General features: G+C 48.8%; 1 protein-coding gene across 1 annotated transcript in view; it reads left to right on the top strand.

Moving 5' to 3' along the window:
* Window positions 1-12210: 12210 nt before the first annotated feature.
* Window positions 12211-17790, top strand: part of PRKAA2 (protein kinase AMP-activated catalytic subunit alpha 2) — a 71974-nt gene continuing 66394 nt past the window's right edge. Inside the window, exon 1 of the mRNA XM_082264819.1 lies at window positions 12211-12480. Coding sequence (XP_082120945.1) covers window positions 12387-12480 — 94 coding nt within the window. The 5' untranslated portion in view covers window positions 12211-12386. The remainder of the gene's footprint in view (window positions 12481-17790) is intronic.

Here is a 17790-nt window from a genome sequence, read left to right as displayed (position 1 = left end):
CGCAATTGTCAGTTAAATTTGCGCAGTGCCAAGTTAAAAAAAGGGGCCTGGAAGTTAAGCAGGAAAATCCTCGGGTGGTAAAGTGGTTAAAGAGCAACCCAATGCATGGTGGTGCCTTATTATGAATTGTGGTTTGATGCCACACTTGTCCGTTAGCAAGGCGCACTAAGATGCCATTAAGAATGAATAACACCACAGCACACCAATGCGTAGAATTTTTGTGTGGTGCAGGAACCCATGCGTTACCCATCCCAGCTGGTGGGTCATGCTGGAACCAGAAGTCCTTCTAGGGCAAGAGCTCAATGGTGACCTTGTTCCAATCTGCCTACTCCAATATTCCCTATTCAGGCTAAATCCAAAGTTATACGTCTCCTCTATGGGTTCAGCACCCCAGCCACTTAGCCAAGTCCTTATTTCCAAATTTGATGACTGTTTGTGTGCGGTCTCCGCTTCCGCTTTGCGGCAGATCCGCATAAAACACGTCCACTGACATGTAAAGGCTTTATGAGGTGGTGCCTGGGATCACCATAAATTTCTGGAGCTCCGTCCAAAAAAAAAAAAAAAAGAGTGACAGATTTATTACCTCTTCACCGGGTTTTGGAAAAATATGGGGCGACTTCACCTGCAATAATGGCTTTATAGACCCTATGGCGGCTTTTCCCCCGCCATTCACTGCCTCTGGGCAGCCTAAAAAAAAAAAAAAGCCTTTTCCGGAGACGAGAGTCATTGAAAGGCTCATTAGACGGGTCCCGATAACGTAACTCTCTCGCATTGACTGATTCCTGTGTTGTTACACCTGCACCGCGGACCCCGCGCTCCACCGGCCGAGGCAATAAAAAGGCCATTTGGATAGCGAGAATAAAACCGACTCACAGCACATGTTTATTTAAAGCGACATTATTTTTAATCCTCGTTGAAAATATTTAGCCATTCAAGTTGTAAAATGATTTATTGAAAGGTAGACATGAGATTTTTTTTTTTCTGTAGTTTAAGATGCGGCTAAATGGGCGCTTTTATATATTCCTAATTACCGCAGGATTTCAGGAACGCTAAAGGACGCTTTTATATCGCGGGGTTAAATGTGCCAACATTTCATTTCATTCACCAATGTGGTCTCTGCGCCAGATTTTATACTAAACCTCTTTTATTGTTTTTCAATTTTTATAAAAGCTTAAAGTGTGAGTTCACCTTTACAAAAAAGCATGGTGTGCCAAACCTACCGACCTACCAGCCACGGTTCCCTTTCTGTTCCAAGAATAAAGTCCCAAATGGCATTAAAAGGAATCATCTTAAAATCTTCTACAGTTTGTGATGTTCCCGTCCTGAGTGATTGTAGGGAGAGAGCAGCCATTGGGAACAGCGTCCCCTAGTGCCACAGAGGGGGAGCACCATCCTGTTCCTTCAGCTACACACATGCAGGGTGTACTTTCTTCTGTCACCTATGATGAACTCATTACAACTGGGTGATTACCATTGAACAGACAAGGAGTCACTGCTCAAGGTGGTGTAATTGCCTGATGACTCACACAGGTGGGTGATTACCAGCTGGCCACAACTGGGTGATTATCTACTATTTACAACTGGGTGATTACCAACTGGCCATAACTGGGTGATTATCTACTATTTACAACTGGGTGATTACCAACTGGCCACAACTGGGTCATTATCTACTCCTATTTACAACTGGGTGATTACCAACTGGCCACAAATGGGTTATTACCCAACTGTCCACAACTGGGTGATTATCTACTCCTATTTACAACTGGGTGATTACCAACTGGCCACAACTGGGTCATTACCCAACTGGCCACAACTGGGTCATTATCTACTCCTTTTTACAACTGGGTGATTACCAACTGTCCACAACTGGGTGATTATCTACTCCTATTTACAACTGGGTGATTACCAACTGGCCACAACTGGGTGATTATCTACTCCTTTTTACAACTGGGTGATTACCAACTGGCCACAACTGGGTCATTACCCAACTGGCCACAACTGGGTCATTATCTACTCCTTTTTACAACTGGGTGATTACCAACTGGCCACAACTGGGTGATTATCTATTGGTTACAATTAAATGATTGCCAACTAGTCACAACTGGGTGATTGCCAGCTGGCTACAACTGGGTGATTACAAACTGGCCACAACTGGGTGATTAGCAACTGGCCACAACTGGGTGATTATCTACTCCTTTTTACAACTGAGTGATTAGCAACTGGCCACAAGTGGGTGATTATCTACTCCTATTTACAACTGGGTGATTACCAACTGGCCGCAACTGGGTGATTATCTACTCCTATTTACAACTGGCCACAACTGGGTGATTATCTATTGGTTACAATTGAATGATTGCCAACTAGTCACAACTTGGTGATTCTCAACTGGTTACAACTGGGTGATTACCAACTGGCCACAACTGGGTGATTACCAACTGGCTACAACAGGGTAATTATCTACTCCTATTTACAACTCAGTGATTACCAACTGGCCACAAATGGATGATTATCTACTCCTATTTACATCTGGCCACAACTGGGTGATTATCTATTGGTTACAATTGAATGATTGCCAACTAGTCACAACTGGGTGATTCTCAACTGGTTACAATTAAATGATTGCCAACTAGTCACAACTGGGTGATTATCTACTTCTTTTTACGACTGGGTGATTACAAACTGGCCACAACTGGGTGATTATCTACTCCTATTTACAACTGGGTGATTACCAACATGCCGCAACTGGGTGATTATCTACTCCTATTTACAACTGGCCACAACTGGGTGATTATCTACTCCTATTTACAACTGGACACAACTGGGTGATTATCTATTGGTTACCATTGAATGATTGCCAACTAGTCACAACTGGGTGATTGCCAGCTAGCCAAAATTGTGTGATTACCAACTGGCTACAACAGGGTAATTATCTACTCCTATTTACAACTCAGTGATTACCAACTGGCCACAACTGGGTGATTATCTACTCCTATTTACAACTGGCCACAACTGGGTGGTTATCTATTGGTTACAATTGAATGATTGCCAACTAGTCACAACTGGGTGATTCTCAACTGGTTACAACTGGGTGATTATCTACTCCTATTTACAACTGGGTGATTACCAACTGGCCACAACTGGGTGATTATCTATTGGTTACAATTAAATGATTGCCATCTAGTCACAACTGGGTGATTGCCAGCTGGCTACAACTGGGTGATTACAAGCTGGCCACAACTGGGTGATTAGTAACTGGCCACAACTGGGTGATTATCTACTCCTTTTTACAACTGGGTGATTACCAACTGGCCACAACTGGGTGATTATCTACTCCTATTTACAACTAGGTGATTACCAACTGGCAGCAACAGGGTGATTATCTACTCCTATTTACAACTGGGTGATTATTTACTCCTATTTACAACTGAACACAACTGGGTGATTATCTATTGGTTACAACTGGGTGATTACCAACTGGCCACAACTGTGTCATTACCAACTGGCTACAACAGGGTAATTATCTACTCCTATTTAACACTCAGTGATTACCAACTGGCCACAACTGGGTGATTATCTACTCCTATTAACAACTGGCCACAACTGGGTGGTTATCTATTGGTTACAATTGAATGATTGCCAACTAGTCACAATTGGGTGATTCCCATCTGGTTACAACTGGGTGATTACCAACTGGCCACAACTGGTGATTACCAACTGGCTGCAATAGGGTGATTATCTACTCCTATTTACAAGTCGGTGATTACCAACTGGCCACAACTGGGTGATTATCTACTCCTATTTACAACTGGCCACAACTGGGTGGTTATCTATTGGTTACATTGAATGATTGCCAGCAAGTCACAACTGGGTGATTGCCAGCTGGTTACAACTGGGTGATTACCAACTGGCCACAACTTGGTGATTACCAACTGGTTACAACTGGGTGATTACCAACTGGTTACAACTGGGTGATTACCAACTGGTTACAACTGGGTGATTACCAACTGGCCACAACTGGGTGATTACCAACTGGCCACAACTGGGTGATTACCAACTGGTTACAACTGGTTGATTACCAACTGGTTACAACTGGGTGATTAGCAACTGGCCACAACTGGGTGATTACCAACTGGTTACAACTGGGTGATTACCAACTGGTTACAACTGGGTGATTACCAACTGGTTACAACTGGGTGATTACCAACTGGCCACAACTGGGTGATTACCAACTGGTTACAACTGGGTGATTACCAGCTGCACTGCAATGCATGTCCATTGGCAAGGTGCACTGGGGTGCCATTAGGAATGAACGACAACCAACATGCAGCATATGCATTTTTGTGCTTTGCGCTAATTTGCATAATTACCCAGCCTCAATAAAGTCCACATCCATTGGCAAGGTACACTGGGTTGCCATTATGAATGAATTGCACCAATTTTTGGCTAAGTCTATGGTCTATCTCAGATGTGGTCCTTAGCCCCGTTTATTAGAAGTAGAATATTTAGATGTCCTTGAGGCTTGCACAAATAGACCGTGTACTGTATCCACCAACCTAGGACTCTAGGAGCTGAGTCAGCAAGGTAAAGCCTGCAATTATTTGAATGGAAGACACCAACTCTCACCTCTTTCCATGAAAATATTCCATAGAAAGGATGGAATTTCATTTCTGCCTTCCCTCCGCTGCCTTATTAAACTAATTCCTCTAAACAGACACAGTCAAAGCAAAGGAAATATTTATCACACGACCTGAGCCCGTTCATATTTTCATTTCAGTTCAGGATTTATACCAGCCTGGGGAAGAAAGTCAAAGGTTTTATTCATGAGCTTTGGGGCTCCCATCTATAAATGTGTTGGGTTTAGCAAAGAAGAAAAAAAAAATTGGAATTTCCACACAGAAATGTATTTGTGTTAATCGCGCGCTCGGATGAATGGAGCTGAGCGTTCTTATGATTCTTAATATCTACTCGGGAATGTGTGCAAACGTCTATCTGCTGGAGACTGGACCAGGTTTCTCCTTTTAAACTCCTTTTTTAAATGAAATTTCCACAAAAATAAAAAAAACTTTCCATGTTTTACTTTTTTATAAAGGTTTGAAGTGTCAGGAACTGTTTAAAGGACCCGGTCACTTTATCAAAAGTTGTAGAAGATGGATGGAAATCAAAGGCGGTCAGCTTAGTATATATGGAGGATCTAAAGGTTGGGGTCACTTAAGACTCTCCCTGGTCTGTATGTATAGACTATCTCCTGCAGCACAGTAATAAAAGCATGTTTTGTGGCTATAAGAACTATGACACATGTTACCTTGTACACAGTGAGGAGGCTCCAGTTTAAAGCCCCTGCTTTTGTTATCACAATTTTGCCACAACCATAATTTGCCTCTGCATGCTGCACAGGGCACCAACCTCTTCTCCTCTGCGTGCCCAGGGCTGATCTCCCTTTCTCCAGGTAAAGAAAATATGGCCAGGACTCCAGGAACGGAGGGACTTGACAGGGGGGAGGAGATGGCCAGGAGCAGAGTGGCTTCACAGGGGGGGATGGCCAGGAGCAGAGTGGCTTGACAGGGGGGAGGAGATGGTCAGGAGCAGAGTGGCTTCACGAGGGGGGGGGGGGGGCCAAGAGCAGGGTGGCTTGACATGGGGGAGGAGATGGACAGGAGCGGCATGGCTTGACATGGGGGAGTAGATGGTCAGGAGTAGAGTGGCTTGACAGGGGGGAGGAGATGGCCAGGAGCAGGGTGGCTTGACATGGGGGAGGAGATGGACAGGAGCGGCGTGGCTTGACATGGGGGAGGAGATGGTCAGGAGCAGAGTGGCTTCACGGGGGGGGGGGGGATGGCCAGGAGCAGGGTGGCTTGACAGGGGGGAGGAGATGGCCAGGAGCAGAGTGGCTTGACAGGGGGGAGGAGATGGCCAGGAGCAGAGTGGCTTGACATGGGGGAGGAGATGGACAGGAGCGGCATGGCTTGACATGGGGGAGGAGATGGACAGGAGCGGCGTGGCTTGACATGGGGGAGGAGATGGTCAGGAGCAGTGGCTTCACGGGGGGGGGGGGGGATGGCCAGGAGCAGGGTGGCTTGACAGGGGGGAGGAGATGGCCAGGAGCAGAGTGGCTTGACATGGGGGAGGAGATGGACAGGAGCGGCATGGCTTGACATAGGGGAGGAGATGGACAGGAGCGGCATGGCTTGACATGGGGGAGGAGATGGACAGGAGCGGCGTGGCTTGACAGGGGGGAGGAGATGGCCAGGACCAGAGTGGCTCGACAGGGGGGAGGAGATGGCCAGGAGCAGACATCAAACATCAAAGCAGCTGAAACTGATTAACAACCCCCTCTGCTACTTAACTGACCATATCAATATCCCAGGAGTTTAATTGACTTGATGCTATACTCTGATTAAAAAGTGTTCCTTCAATTTTTTTGAACAGTGTATAAAGGCACAGCAAACAAAATTGCTGTATTTTGTGTAATGTGATTATTTCCTATGATCATCAGCGCCATCTAGTGGCTACAATGCAGTATTTTTCGTGATTGAGGTATTTCAGGAAAAGTACCGCAATATGGCCACACGTTGAAGCTTACGCTCATTGGAAATAATCATATTACATAAAATACTGCCATTATTTTATTTACGGCTGTGCAAATGTTTGTCACACTCTTGTGCCACAATTTTTTTTTTTATAAATGGATCTCATTTTGTTTTGGGATTTAAAGTAATCTTCAGGCCTGAAATGTGCATTTTAACACGTGCGCAAAAAATAATTAAAAAAAAAAATCTCTGGCAGTAAAAGGGTTAAAGTGGACCTGTCATTAGCTATACAGTATGTTTCCATGGTAAGTCCATGCATGCTCAGTAATGTGTTAATGTAACCCTTCCAGGTATTTATTACCTCTCACAGAGATCACAGGACTCCCCCAGACAATGATTTCATCTACTTGTCTCTCCACAAGGACAGCACCATATTTGATCAGGCATCATTCGGGGTCACCATCTACTTCCTGGACTGAGATGCCGACCTAGAAATGACACAATTGTGTAAATCTCGTGCCTGTGCAGTTCTTGGCTGCTTTCCCAAACATTATTTTATACTTTTTTCTCTACCACCCCCCCCCCCATCATTCATCTCTCCAGCCCCCCCCCCATCATTCGTCTCTCCCACACCCCCATCATTCGTCTCTTCTGCACCCCCCTATCATTAGTCCCTTCCGTCCCCCCATCACTCGTCTCTCCCATCCCCCCCATCATTCATCTCTTCCAGCCCCCTATCATTCGTCTCTCCCAGTCCCCCATCATTTGTCTCTCCCGCCCCCCCCCCCGTCATTTGTCTCTTCCGCACCCCCCTATCATTAGTCCCTTCCGGCCCCCCCATCATTCGTCTTTTCAAGGCCCCTCTATCATTCCCCTCTCCCGCCCCCCCCCCCCATCATTTGTCTCTCCCGCCGACCCCCCATCATTCGTCTCTCCCGGCCACCTATTCATTCCTCTCTCCCACCTCCCCCATCATTCATCTCTCCTGCCCCTCCCCCTATCATTTGTCTCTCCTGCCCCCACATCATTTGTCTGTTCCGCCCCCCCCTATCATTGGTCTACTCCACCTCCCCCCCATCATTTGCCCCCTTCCCTATCATTCAGCTTTTCTGGCCCCCCTATCATTCGTGTCTCCTGCACCCCCATCATTCATCTCTCCCAGACCCCCCATCATTCGTTTCTCCCACCCCCTCATCTTTCGTCTCTCCCAGCCCCCATCATTTGTCTCTCCTTCCCCCCTACCATTAGTCTCTCCTGCCCCCCCCCCCCCCCATAATTTCTCTCTCCCGGTCCCCCTATCATTCTTCTCTCCCAGCCCGCCTACCATTCGTCTCTTCGTCCTCCCCATCATTCGTCTCTCCTGGCCCCCCTATCATTCATCTCTCCCGTCCCCCTTATCATTCGTCTCTCCCGTCCCCCCTCCCATCATTAGTCTCTTTGTCCCCCATCATTCGTCTCTCCTGGCCCCATCATTCGTCTCTCCAGCCCACCCTATCATTCGTTAATTGGTCCCCTCCCATCATTCGTCTCTCCTGGCCCCCCTATCATTTGTCTTTCCCACCCCGTCTTATTATTTGTCTCTCCCGCCCCCCTATCATTCGTCTCTCTCCCGCACCCTATCATTCGTCTCTCCCACCCTCTGCTATTATTTATCTCTCCCGCCCACCTTAGCATTTGTCTTTCCTGCCCCCCCCCCCCCCTATCATTCATCTCTCCCGGCCCCCCTATTTTTCGTCTCTCCAGCTCCCCTTTTCATTCATCACTCCTGGCCCCCCTATCATTTGTCTCTCCCGCCCCCCATCATTTATTTCTCCCACCCCCCCACCATTCCTCTCTCCCAGCCCCCCTATCATTCCGCTCTCCTGCCCCCCCCATCATTTGTCTCTCCCAGCCCCCCTATTATTCATCTCTCCACTTTCCCCTCATTATTTGTCTCTCCTGCCCCCCCCCCCCCATTATTCGTCTTTCCCCGCCCCCCCCATCATTCGTCTCTCCTTCCCCCCCTACCATTAGTCTCTCCTGCCCCCCCCCTCCCCCACCATTCCTCTCTCCCAGCCCCCCTATCATTCCGCTCTCCTGCCCCCCCCATCATTTGTCTCTCCCAGCCCCCCTATTATTCATCTCTCCACTTTCCCCTCATTATTTGTCTCTCCTGCCCCCCCCATTATTCGTCTTTCCCCGCCCCCCCCCCATCATTCGTCTCTCCTTCCCCCCCTACCATTAGTCTCTCCTGCCCCCCCCCTCCCCCACCATTACTCTCTCCCAGCCTGCCTACCATTCATCTCTTCGTCCTCCCCATCATTTGTCTCTCCCGGCCCCCCTATCATTCATCTTTCCCGCCCCCCCTATCATTCGTCTTTCCCGCCCCCCTCCCATCATTCGTCTCTCCTGTCCCCCCTCCCATCATTCGTCTCTCCTTTACTCCCCTATCATTCGTCTCTCCAGCCCACCCTATCATTCGTCTCTCCTGGCCCCCCTATCATTCATCTCTCCCACCCCGTCTTATTATTTCTCTCTCCCGGTCCCCTATTATTAGTCTCTTCCGCCTCCCTATCATTCGTCTCTCCCGCCCCCTATCATTCGTCTCAACCGCCCCTCTCCCATCATTCGTCTCTCCTGGCCCCCCTATCATTCGTCTCTGCCACCCCCTCCTATTATTTATCTCTCCCGCCCACCTTAGCATTCATCTTTCCCACCCCTGCTATCATTCTTCTCTCCCGGCCCCCCTATCATTCGTCTCTCCCGGCCCCCCTATCATTCGTCTCTCCTGCTCCCCTTTTCATTCGTCTCTCCTGGCCCCCCTATCATTTGTCTCTCCCGCCCCCCCCCCACCATTCGTCTCTCCCAGCCCCCCTATCATTCCTCTCTCCTGCCCCCCCATCATTTGTCTCTCCCAGCCCCCCTATTATTCGTCTCTCCGCTTCCCCCTCATTATTCGTCTCTCCTGGTCCCCCCCCCCATTTTTTGTCTCTCCCCACCCCCCATCATTCGTCTCTTCCACCCCCCCCATCATTCATCTCTCCTTCCCCCCTACCATTAGTCTCTCCTGCCCCCCCCCCACCATTTCTCTCTCCTGCCCCCTCATCATTCCTCTCTCCCGGCCTGCTTACCATTCGTCTCTTCGTCCTCCCCTTCATTTGTCTCTCCCGGCCCCCCTATCATTCATCTCTCCCTCCCCCCTTATCATTTGTCTCTCCCGTTCCCCCCTCCCATCATTCGTCTCTTTGCCCCCCCCATCAATCGTCTCTCCTGGCCCCCCTATCATTCGTCTCTTTGCCCCACTCCCCTCTCATCATTTGTCTCTCCTGGCCCCCCTTTCATTCGTCTCTCCCACCCCCTCCTATTTTTCGTCTCTCCCGCCCACCCTTAGCATTCGTCTTTCCCGACCCCCCTATCCTTTCTCTATCCCGCTCCCCTTTTCATTAGTCTCTCCCAGCCCCCCTATCATGTGCCTCTCCCGCCCCCCATCATTAATTTCTCCCGCCCCCCCACCATTCTTCTCTCCCAGCCCCCCTAGCGTTCCTCTCTCCTGCTCCCCCATCATTTGTCTCTCCCAGCCCCCTTATTATTCGTCTCTCCACTTCCCCCTCATTATTCGTCTCTACTAGTCCCCCCTCCCCATCATTCGTCTCTCCCGCCCCCATCATTCATCTCTCCGGCCCCCCTATCATTCGTCTCTCCCACACCTCCTATCATTCATCTCTTCCGCCCACCTAATCATTCGTCTTTCCCACGCTGCCCTATCATTCGTCTCTCCCGGCTCCATTATCATTCATCTCTCCCGGCCCCCCTATCATTTGTCTCTTCTGCCCCCCCTTTCATTCGTCTCTCCCGGCCCCCCTATCATTCGTCTCTCCCGCCCCCCCATCATTCGTCTCTCCCACCCTCCCATCATTCATCTCTCCCAACCCCCCTCAACATTCGTCTCTCCCAGCCCTCCCATCATTCGTCTATCCCTGCCGCCCTATCATTCGTCTCTCGTGTCTCCACCTCATTATTTGTCTCTTTCAGCCCCCCCTTCATCAATTGTCTCTCCCGCCCCCTATCATTTTTTCTCTCCTGCCCCCTATCATTCATCGCTCTCGCCCCTTCCCCCATCAATTGTCTCCCCCCCTCCATTATTCGTCTCTCTCGGCCCCCCCTATCATTCTTCTCTCCTGCCCCCCTCCCTATCATTCGTTTCAACCGCCCCTCTCCCATCATTCGTCTCTCCCCCCCATCATTCTTCTCTCCTGGCCCCCCTATCATTCGTCTCTCCCAGCCCATCTTATCATTCGTCTTTGCCGCCCCCCCATCATTCGTCTCTCCCCGCTCCCCTATCATTCGTCTTTCCCAGCTCCCATATCATTCGTTTCTCTTCCAGGTCCCCCTATCATTCGTCTTTCAGGCCCCCCTCCCATCATTAGTCTCTTCGTCCCCCCCATCATTCGTCTCTCGTACCCCCATCATTTGTCTCTCCTGACCCCCCCCATTATTCGTCTCTTCCACCCCCCATAATTTTTCTCTCCCGGCCCCCTATCATTCGTCTTTGCTGCCCCCCTATCATTCGTCTCTCCCACATCCCCCCATCATTCATCTCTCTCACCCACCCATCATTCGTCTCTCCCGCCCCCCCATCATTCATCTCTCCCACCCCCCCCCCCATGATACGTCTCTCCTTCCCCCACATCATTTGTCTCTTTGTCCTTCCCATCATTTGTCTCTCCCGGCCCCCCATCATTCATCACTCCCCCCTATCATTCGTTTCACCTGCCCCCCTCCCAATATTCGTCTCTTCATCGCCCCCATCATTTGTGTCCCCCGGCCCCCCATCATTCATCTCTCCCCGGCCCCCCATCATTCATCTCTCCCCGGTCCCCCCATCATTCATCTCTCCCAGCCCCCCATCATTTGTCTCTTCCGCCCCTCTTATCATTCATCTCTACCGCCCCCCTATCATTTGTCTCTTCTGCCCCCTCTTATCTTTCGTCTCTCCCACCCCCCCCTATTATTTTTCATCAATCATCTCCCCTGCCCCCATTTCTTTTGTCTCTCCCGCCCCCCCCCCAAATTAGTCTCTTCTACCCCCTATCATTTTTCTCTCCCGGCCCCTATCATTCTTCTCTCCTGCCCCCCCCCCCCCATCATTCATATTTCCCACCCCCCTATCATTCTTCTGTCCTTCCCCCTCTATCATTCATCTCTCCCACCTCCCCGCATCATTCGTATCTCCTGCTCCCCCATCATTCATCTTTCCCACCCCCCTATCATTCATCTCTTCCGCCCCCCCCCCCATCATACGTCTCTCCTGCACCCAAAACAATTGTCTCTTCGTCCTCCCCATCATTTGTCTCTCCCGGTCCCCCATCATTCATCTCACCTGCCCCCTCCTATCATTAGTCTCTTCGTCCCGCCCATCATTCGTCTCTCCTGGCCCCCCCTATCATTCGTCTCTCCTGGCCCCCTCCCCCAATAATTCATCTCCCCCCCCCCATCATTCGTCTCTTCATCCCCCATCATTCGTCTCTCCTGCCCCTTCCTATCATTCGTCTCTCCCCCCCCCCCATAATTCGTCTCTCCCGCCCCCCCCCATCATTCGTCTCTCCTGCTCCTTCCTATCATTCGTCCCCCCCCCCCCCCCCCATAATTCGTCTCTCTCCGCCCCCCCATCATTCGTCTCTCCATCAGGCAGGTGCCATGGCACCCTTCCCCCCACCCTGCTCAGAAATAGGACACCTGGTCCCTTTAAGGGCCCCCAGCAGCTGCTCAGCCTGTCAGGTCAGCGCTGGGTGACGTTTGACAAATGCCAGGAGTGAGGAGCCAGCCGGGCATTCCCTCTCCTCCCAGCTGCATTGTGGGTACGAGGAGAAGGATGTAAAGATGGCTGAAAAGCAGAAGCACGATGGCCGGGTGAAGATCGGACACTACGTCCTGGGGGACACCCTGGGGGTCGGCACCTTCGGCAAAGTGAAAAGCTGAGTATATGCGGAGCGGGGGAGAGGGGAGCCGGGATACGGACTTAGCGTAACGCCGAGCGGCCAGCAAGGGGGCGCCCTCTAGGATGAGCGCAGCGGCCTCTGGGAATAGCGCTGGGAAGAGATACATTGTAACATTACACGGCAACACGGCGTCTCCCCCCCTTCTGTGTACTTCTACTGGTCCTCCGCCTTGGGAGTCCTACAGGGGGGGGGGATACCATTACAGCGGGGGGAGGGGGGACTTACTGATAACAACGTTATAGGGGCTTATTGACTGACATTTATTAGTAGAAGGGGAAAGGATGGGGACTGACTTGCTGATCTTACTGACAGATCATTATGGGGGGGATGCATGACTTGCTGATCTTACTGACAGATTATTATGGGGGGATGCATGACTTGCTGATCTTACTGACAGATCATTATGGGGGATGCATGACTTGCTGATCTTACTGACAGATTATTATGGGGGGATGCATGACTTGCTGATCTTACTGACAGATCATTATGGGGGGGATGCATGACTTGCTGATTTTACTGACACATCATTATGGGGGATGCATGACTTGCTGATTTTACTGACAGATCATTATGGGGGGATGCATGACCTGCTGATCTTACTGACAGATCATTATGGGGGGGATGCATGACTTGCTGATTTTACTGACACATCATTATGGGGGATGCATGACTTGCTGATTTTACTGACACATCATTATGGGGATGCATGACTTGCTGATCTTACTGGCACATCATTATAGGGGGATACATGACTTGCTGATCTTACTGACAGATCATTATGGGGGGGATGCATGACTTGCTGATTTTACTGACAGATCATTATTGGGGCTTGCATGACCTGCTCATCTTACTGACACATCATTATGGGGGATGCATGACTTGCTGATCTTACTGACAGATCATTATGGGGGGATGCATGACTTGCTGATTTTACTGACACATCATTATGGGGGATGCATGACTTGCTGATTTTACTGACACATCATTATGGGGGGATGCATGACTTGCTAATCTTACTGACAGATCATTATGGGGGGATGCATGACCTGCTGATCTTACTGACACATCACTATGGGTGGATTCATAACTTGCATCATTATGGGGGGGGGGGGGGTGCATGACTTGCTGCTCTTACTGATACATCATTATGGGGGGGGGGGGTGCATGACCTGCTGATCTTACTTACACATCTTTATGAGGGAATTAATGACCTACGGATCTTACTGATACCTGAGTGTGGGGGATGGGGGCTGACTTGCTGACAGATCATTATGGGGGATGGGAGGCTGACTTACTGACAGATCATTATGGGGGATGGGAGGCTGACGTGCCACTCTTATTGATGCTCCTGTCTAGGAGGGGTTTGTTGTTGCTGACTTGCTGATACAACCATATGGGGGTGACTATCTTGTTTGTATCATCAATATAGGGGATGACTAACTGTTCTTATCCATATATGGGAAGTGCATGGCTTGCTGCTCTTACTTATTCATCATCATCATGAGGGATGGGGGGCTGACTTGCTGCTCTTATTGGTGCACCTGTCAAACTGTCAAGGAGGGGGTTGTTGCTAAGTCCCTAATACATCAGTATAGGGGCTGACTGTCTTGCTGGTCCTATCAATATGGGGGGGGGGCGGCTGTCTTGCTGGTTTTATCAATATGGGGGGGGGCGGCTGTCTTGCTGGTCTTATCGATATGGAGGGTGACTGTCTTTCTGGTCCTATCAATATGGGGGTGACTGTCTTGCTGGTCCTATCAATATAGGGGGTGACTAAATGTTCTTATCCATATAGGGAAGTGCATGGCTTGCTGCTCTTACTTATTCATCATCATGAGGGATGGGGGGCTGACTTTTTGCTCTTATTGGTGCACCTGTCAAACTGTCAAGAAGAGGGTTGTTGCTAAGTCGCTAATACATCCGTATAGAGGCTGACTGTCTTTCTGGTCCTATCAATACGGGGGTGACTGTCTTGCTGGTCTTATCAATATGGGGGTGACTGTCTTTCTGGTCCTATCAATATGGGGGGAGGGGGAATCAATATGGTAGGTTACTGTCTTGCTGGTCTTATCAATACAGGGGGTGACTGTCTTGCTGGTCCTATAAATCTGGGGTGACTGTCTTTCTGGTCCTATAAATTTGGGGTGACTGTCTTTCTGGTCCTATAAATTTGGGGTGACTGTCTTTCTGGTCCTATCGATATGTGGGGGCAATGGCCTTGTTGGTCTTATAAAAAATAAGGGGTAGCTGTCTTCCTAGTGTTATCAGTACATCAATCATTACATGGAGTCAGAGGATGACTTGCTGCTTTTCTTGATGCATCCTTTGGGAGGGGGCAGGGTTTTTTTGTGGTTGACTTGCTGGTCTTCTGAATGTGGTGGATGACGGTCTTGCTGCTCTCATCCATGCAGGGTTTGATGGTCTTGCTGCTCTTATCAATATGAAGGAGAGGCTGCTTGACTTGCTATCGTTATCAATATGGGGGGGGGGGGGGGACTGACTTTCTGCTCTTGCTAATACATCAATTTGGAACGGGACTTTGGGCAACTGACTTGCTGCTCTTGGCCATTTGTGATCACTGCTGGAGACAGCTCATTAGTGTCCTGCATACTTACCTCTGGGTGTGTTCTCCTCCTGCCATGTGAGGTCCAAGCTCCACCCATTCTGTACCCCTGGATGTTATGATGCAAGCAGTGGGCGGGCTCTTGGGAGGAGTTATGCAAAAATTGAAATGCTGTTGATGGGCAGGTGTCAGTATGGAGGAGTGGGCACTCCTAGGTAGGCTGTAACACCCACATGTGATGCTGATCCTCCACCATTGAAAGAACTGAAATCGAATGAAAGGGGCGGGCCAGGGACAGTCTGGCTGGGGAGGAAAGAGACTGATGATGCTGGATGTCCTCCAGGCAGGAAAAACGGCGGGGTCTATCTGACTTTCTGCAGCATCTAATGCACATTGTGATTACAATTTTCGTTAAACTCTAAAGCCATTTCTTTTTTTTTTTTTTTAGCTGTGTCCCATTGGGAAGGTTTGCCATCACTTCCTGTGCCTAGGCACTTCTGATATCAGTGCACTTCCTGTGCCTAGGCACTCCTGTTCTTTCATCTCATAGTTGTATCTGCATTATGAGATCATCTATGGCACTGCAGCCTCTGACTGCTAGACTCTGAGTCACTACCGTACTTCTCACTGTTCTCCTTGGTGGAGGCTCTGATATGAGGAAGCAAAACCCTGCCTCTACCAAGATGGCCGCCTCTATATAGAGGCACAGTGCTGAATAAGGCATGGTAAGTCAGTAATGGGGAAAACAAGAAAAGCTTCACAGCCATAGCAATAAGAATGAAGCCAACTGGCTGCTGGGTCAATTGTAAGCTTCCCCAGCCACCCATGTGAACATAGCCTAAGGCTTCATGTAGAGCAGTGGTTGTCTGCTTATGAGGTTTGGGGGTCTCAGTGGTGACACCTGACATCACCAAATAATGTTGGATACATAGGATATTACAGAAGAAGGAAATAGTCAGTGACTGCTGTGGTTGGTGCCGGACACAGACAGAGACAGGGAATGTGTTACAAGAGAATGTTAGAGATACTTGAAAAAGGTCAACTATATGAAAAGAAAAGGGCCACCTAAGTAAAAATGGTCACCTACAAAAAAGGGCCACCTAAGTAAAAATGGTCACCTACACGAAAAGGACCACCTAAGTAAAAATGATTACCTAAAGGAAAAGGGCCACCTAAGTACCTAAGCAAAAATGGTCACCTACAGGCAAAGGGTCACCTAAGTAAAACTAGTCACCTACATGACAAGGGCCACCTAATTAAAAAAGGTCACCTACAAGAAAAGGGCCACCTAAGTAAAAATGGTCACCTACAGGAAAAGGGCCACCTACACAAGTAGGGCCACCTAAGTAAAAATGGTCACCTGTATAAAAATGGTCACCTAAGTAAAAATGGTCACCTAAGTAAAAACGGTCACCTGTAGGAAAAGGGCCTCCTACATGAAAAGGGCCACCTATGTAAAAATGGTCACCTACAAGAAAAGGGCCACCTACATGAGAAGAACCACCTAATTAAAATTTGTCATCTACATGAAAAGGACCAACTAAGTAAAAATGGTCACCTACAGGAAAAGGGCCACCTAATTAAAAATGGTCACCTACAGGAAAAGGGCCACCTAATTAAAAATGGTCACCTACAGGAAAAGGGCCACCTAATTAAAAATGGTCACCTACAGGAAAAGGGCCACCTACACAAGTAGGGCCGCCTAAGTAAAAATAGTCACCTGTATAAAAAGGGCCACCTAAGTAAAAATAATCACCTGTAGGAAAAGGGCCTTCGACATGAAAAGGGCCACCTACGTAAAAATTGTCACCTACAAGAAAAGGGCCACCTACATGAGAAGAACCACATAAGAAAAAATGGTCACCTACATGAAAAGGACCGCCTAAGTAAAAATGGTCACCTACAGGAAAAGAACCACCAAAGTAAAAATAATCACGTACAGGAAAACGATCACCTGAGTAAAAATTGTAACCGATATGTAAAGGACCGCCTAAGTAAAAACGGTCACCTACATGAAAGGGGCCACCTACATGAGAATAACCACCTAAGAAAAAATGGTCACCTATATGAAAAGGGCCACCTAAGAAACAATGGTCACCTACACGAAAAGGGCCGCCTAAGTAAAAATGATCACCTAAAGGAAAAGGGCCACCTAAGTATAAATGGTCACCTACAGGAAAAGGGCCACCTACATGAGAAGGGCCATCTAAGTAAAAATAGTCACCTATATGAAAAGGGATACCTAAGCAAAAATGGTTACCTACAGGAAAAGGGCCACCTAAGTAAAAATGGTCACCTACATGAAAAGGGCCACCTAATGGTCATCTATATGAAAAGGGTCACCTAAGTAAAAATGATCACCTACAAGAAAAGGGCCAACTAAGTAAAAATGGTCACCTACAGGAAAAGGGCCACCTACACAAGTAGGGCTACCTAAGTAAAAATGGTCACCTGTATAAAAAGGGCCACTTTAGTAAAAATGGTCACCTACATGAAAAGGGCCACCTAATGGTCATCTATATGAAAAGGGTCACCTAAGTAAAAATGATCACCTACAAGAAAAGGGCCAACTAAGTAAAAATGGTCACCTACAGGAAAAGGGCCACCTACACAAGTAGGGCTACCTAAGTAAAAATGGTCACCTGTATAAAAAGGGCCACTTTAGTAAAAATGGTCACCTACAGGAAAAGGGCCACCTACTTAAAAATGTTCACCTGCAGGA

This window comes from Pelophylax lessonae, assembly GCF_965119305.1.
Source record: "Pelophylax lessonae genome assembly, chromosome: 8".
Classification (NCBI taxonomy): domain Eukaryota; kingdom Metazoa; phylum Chordata; class Amphibia; order Anura; family Ranidae; genus Pelophylax; species Pelophylax lessonae.
The sequence above is the reverse complement of the archived record's forward strand: the minus strand, read 5'-3'. Positions and strand labels throughout refer to the sequence as shown.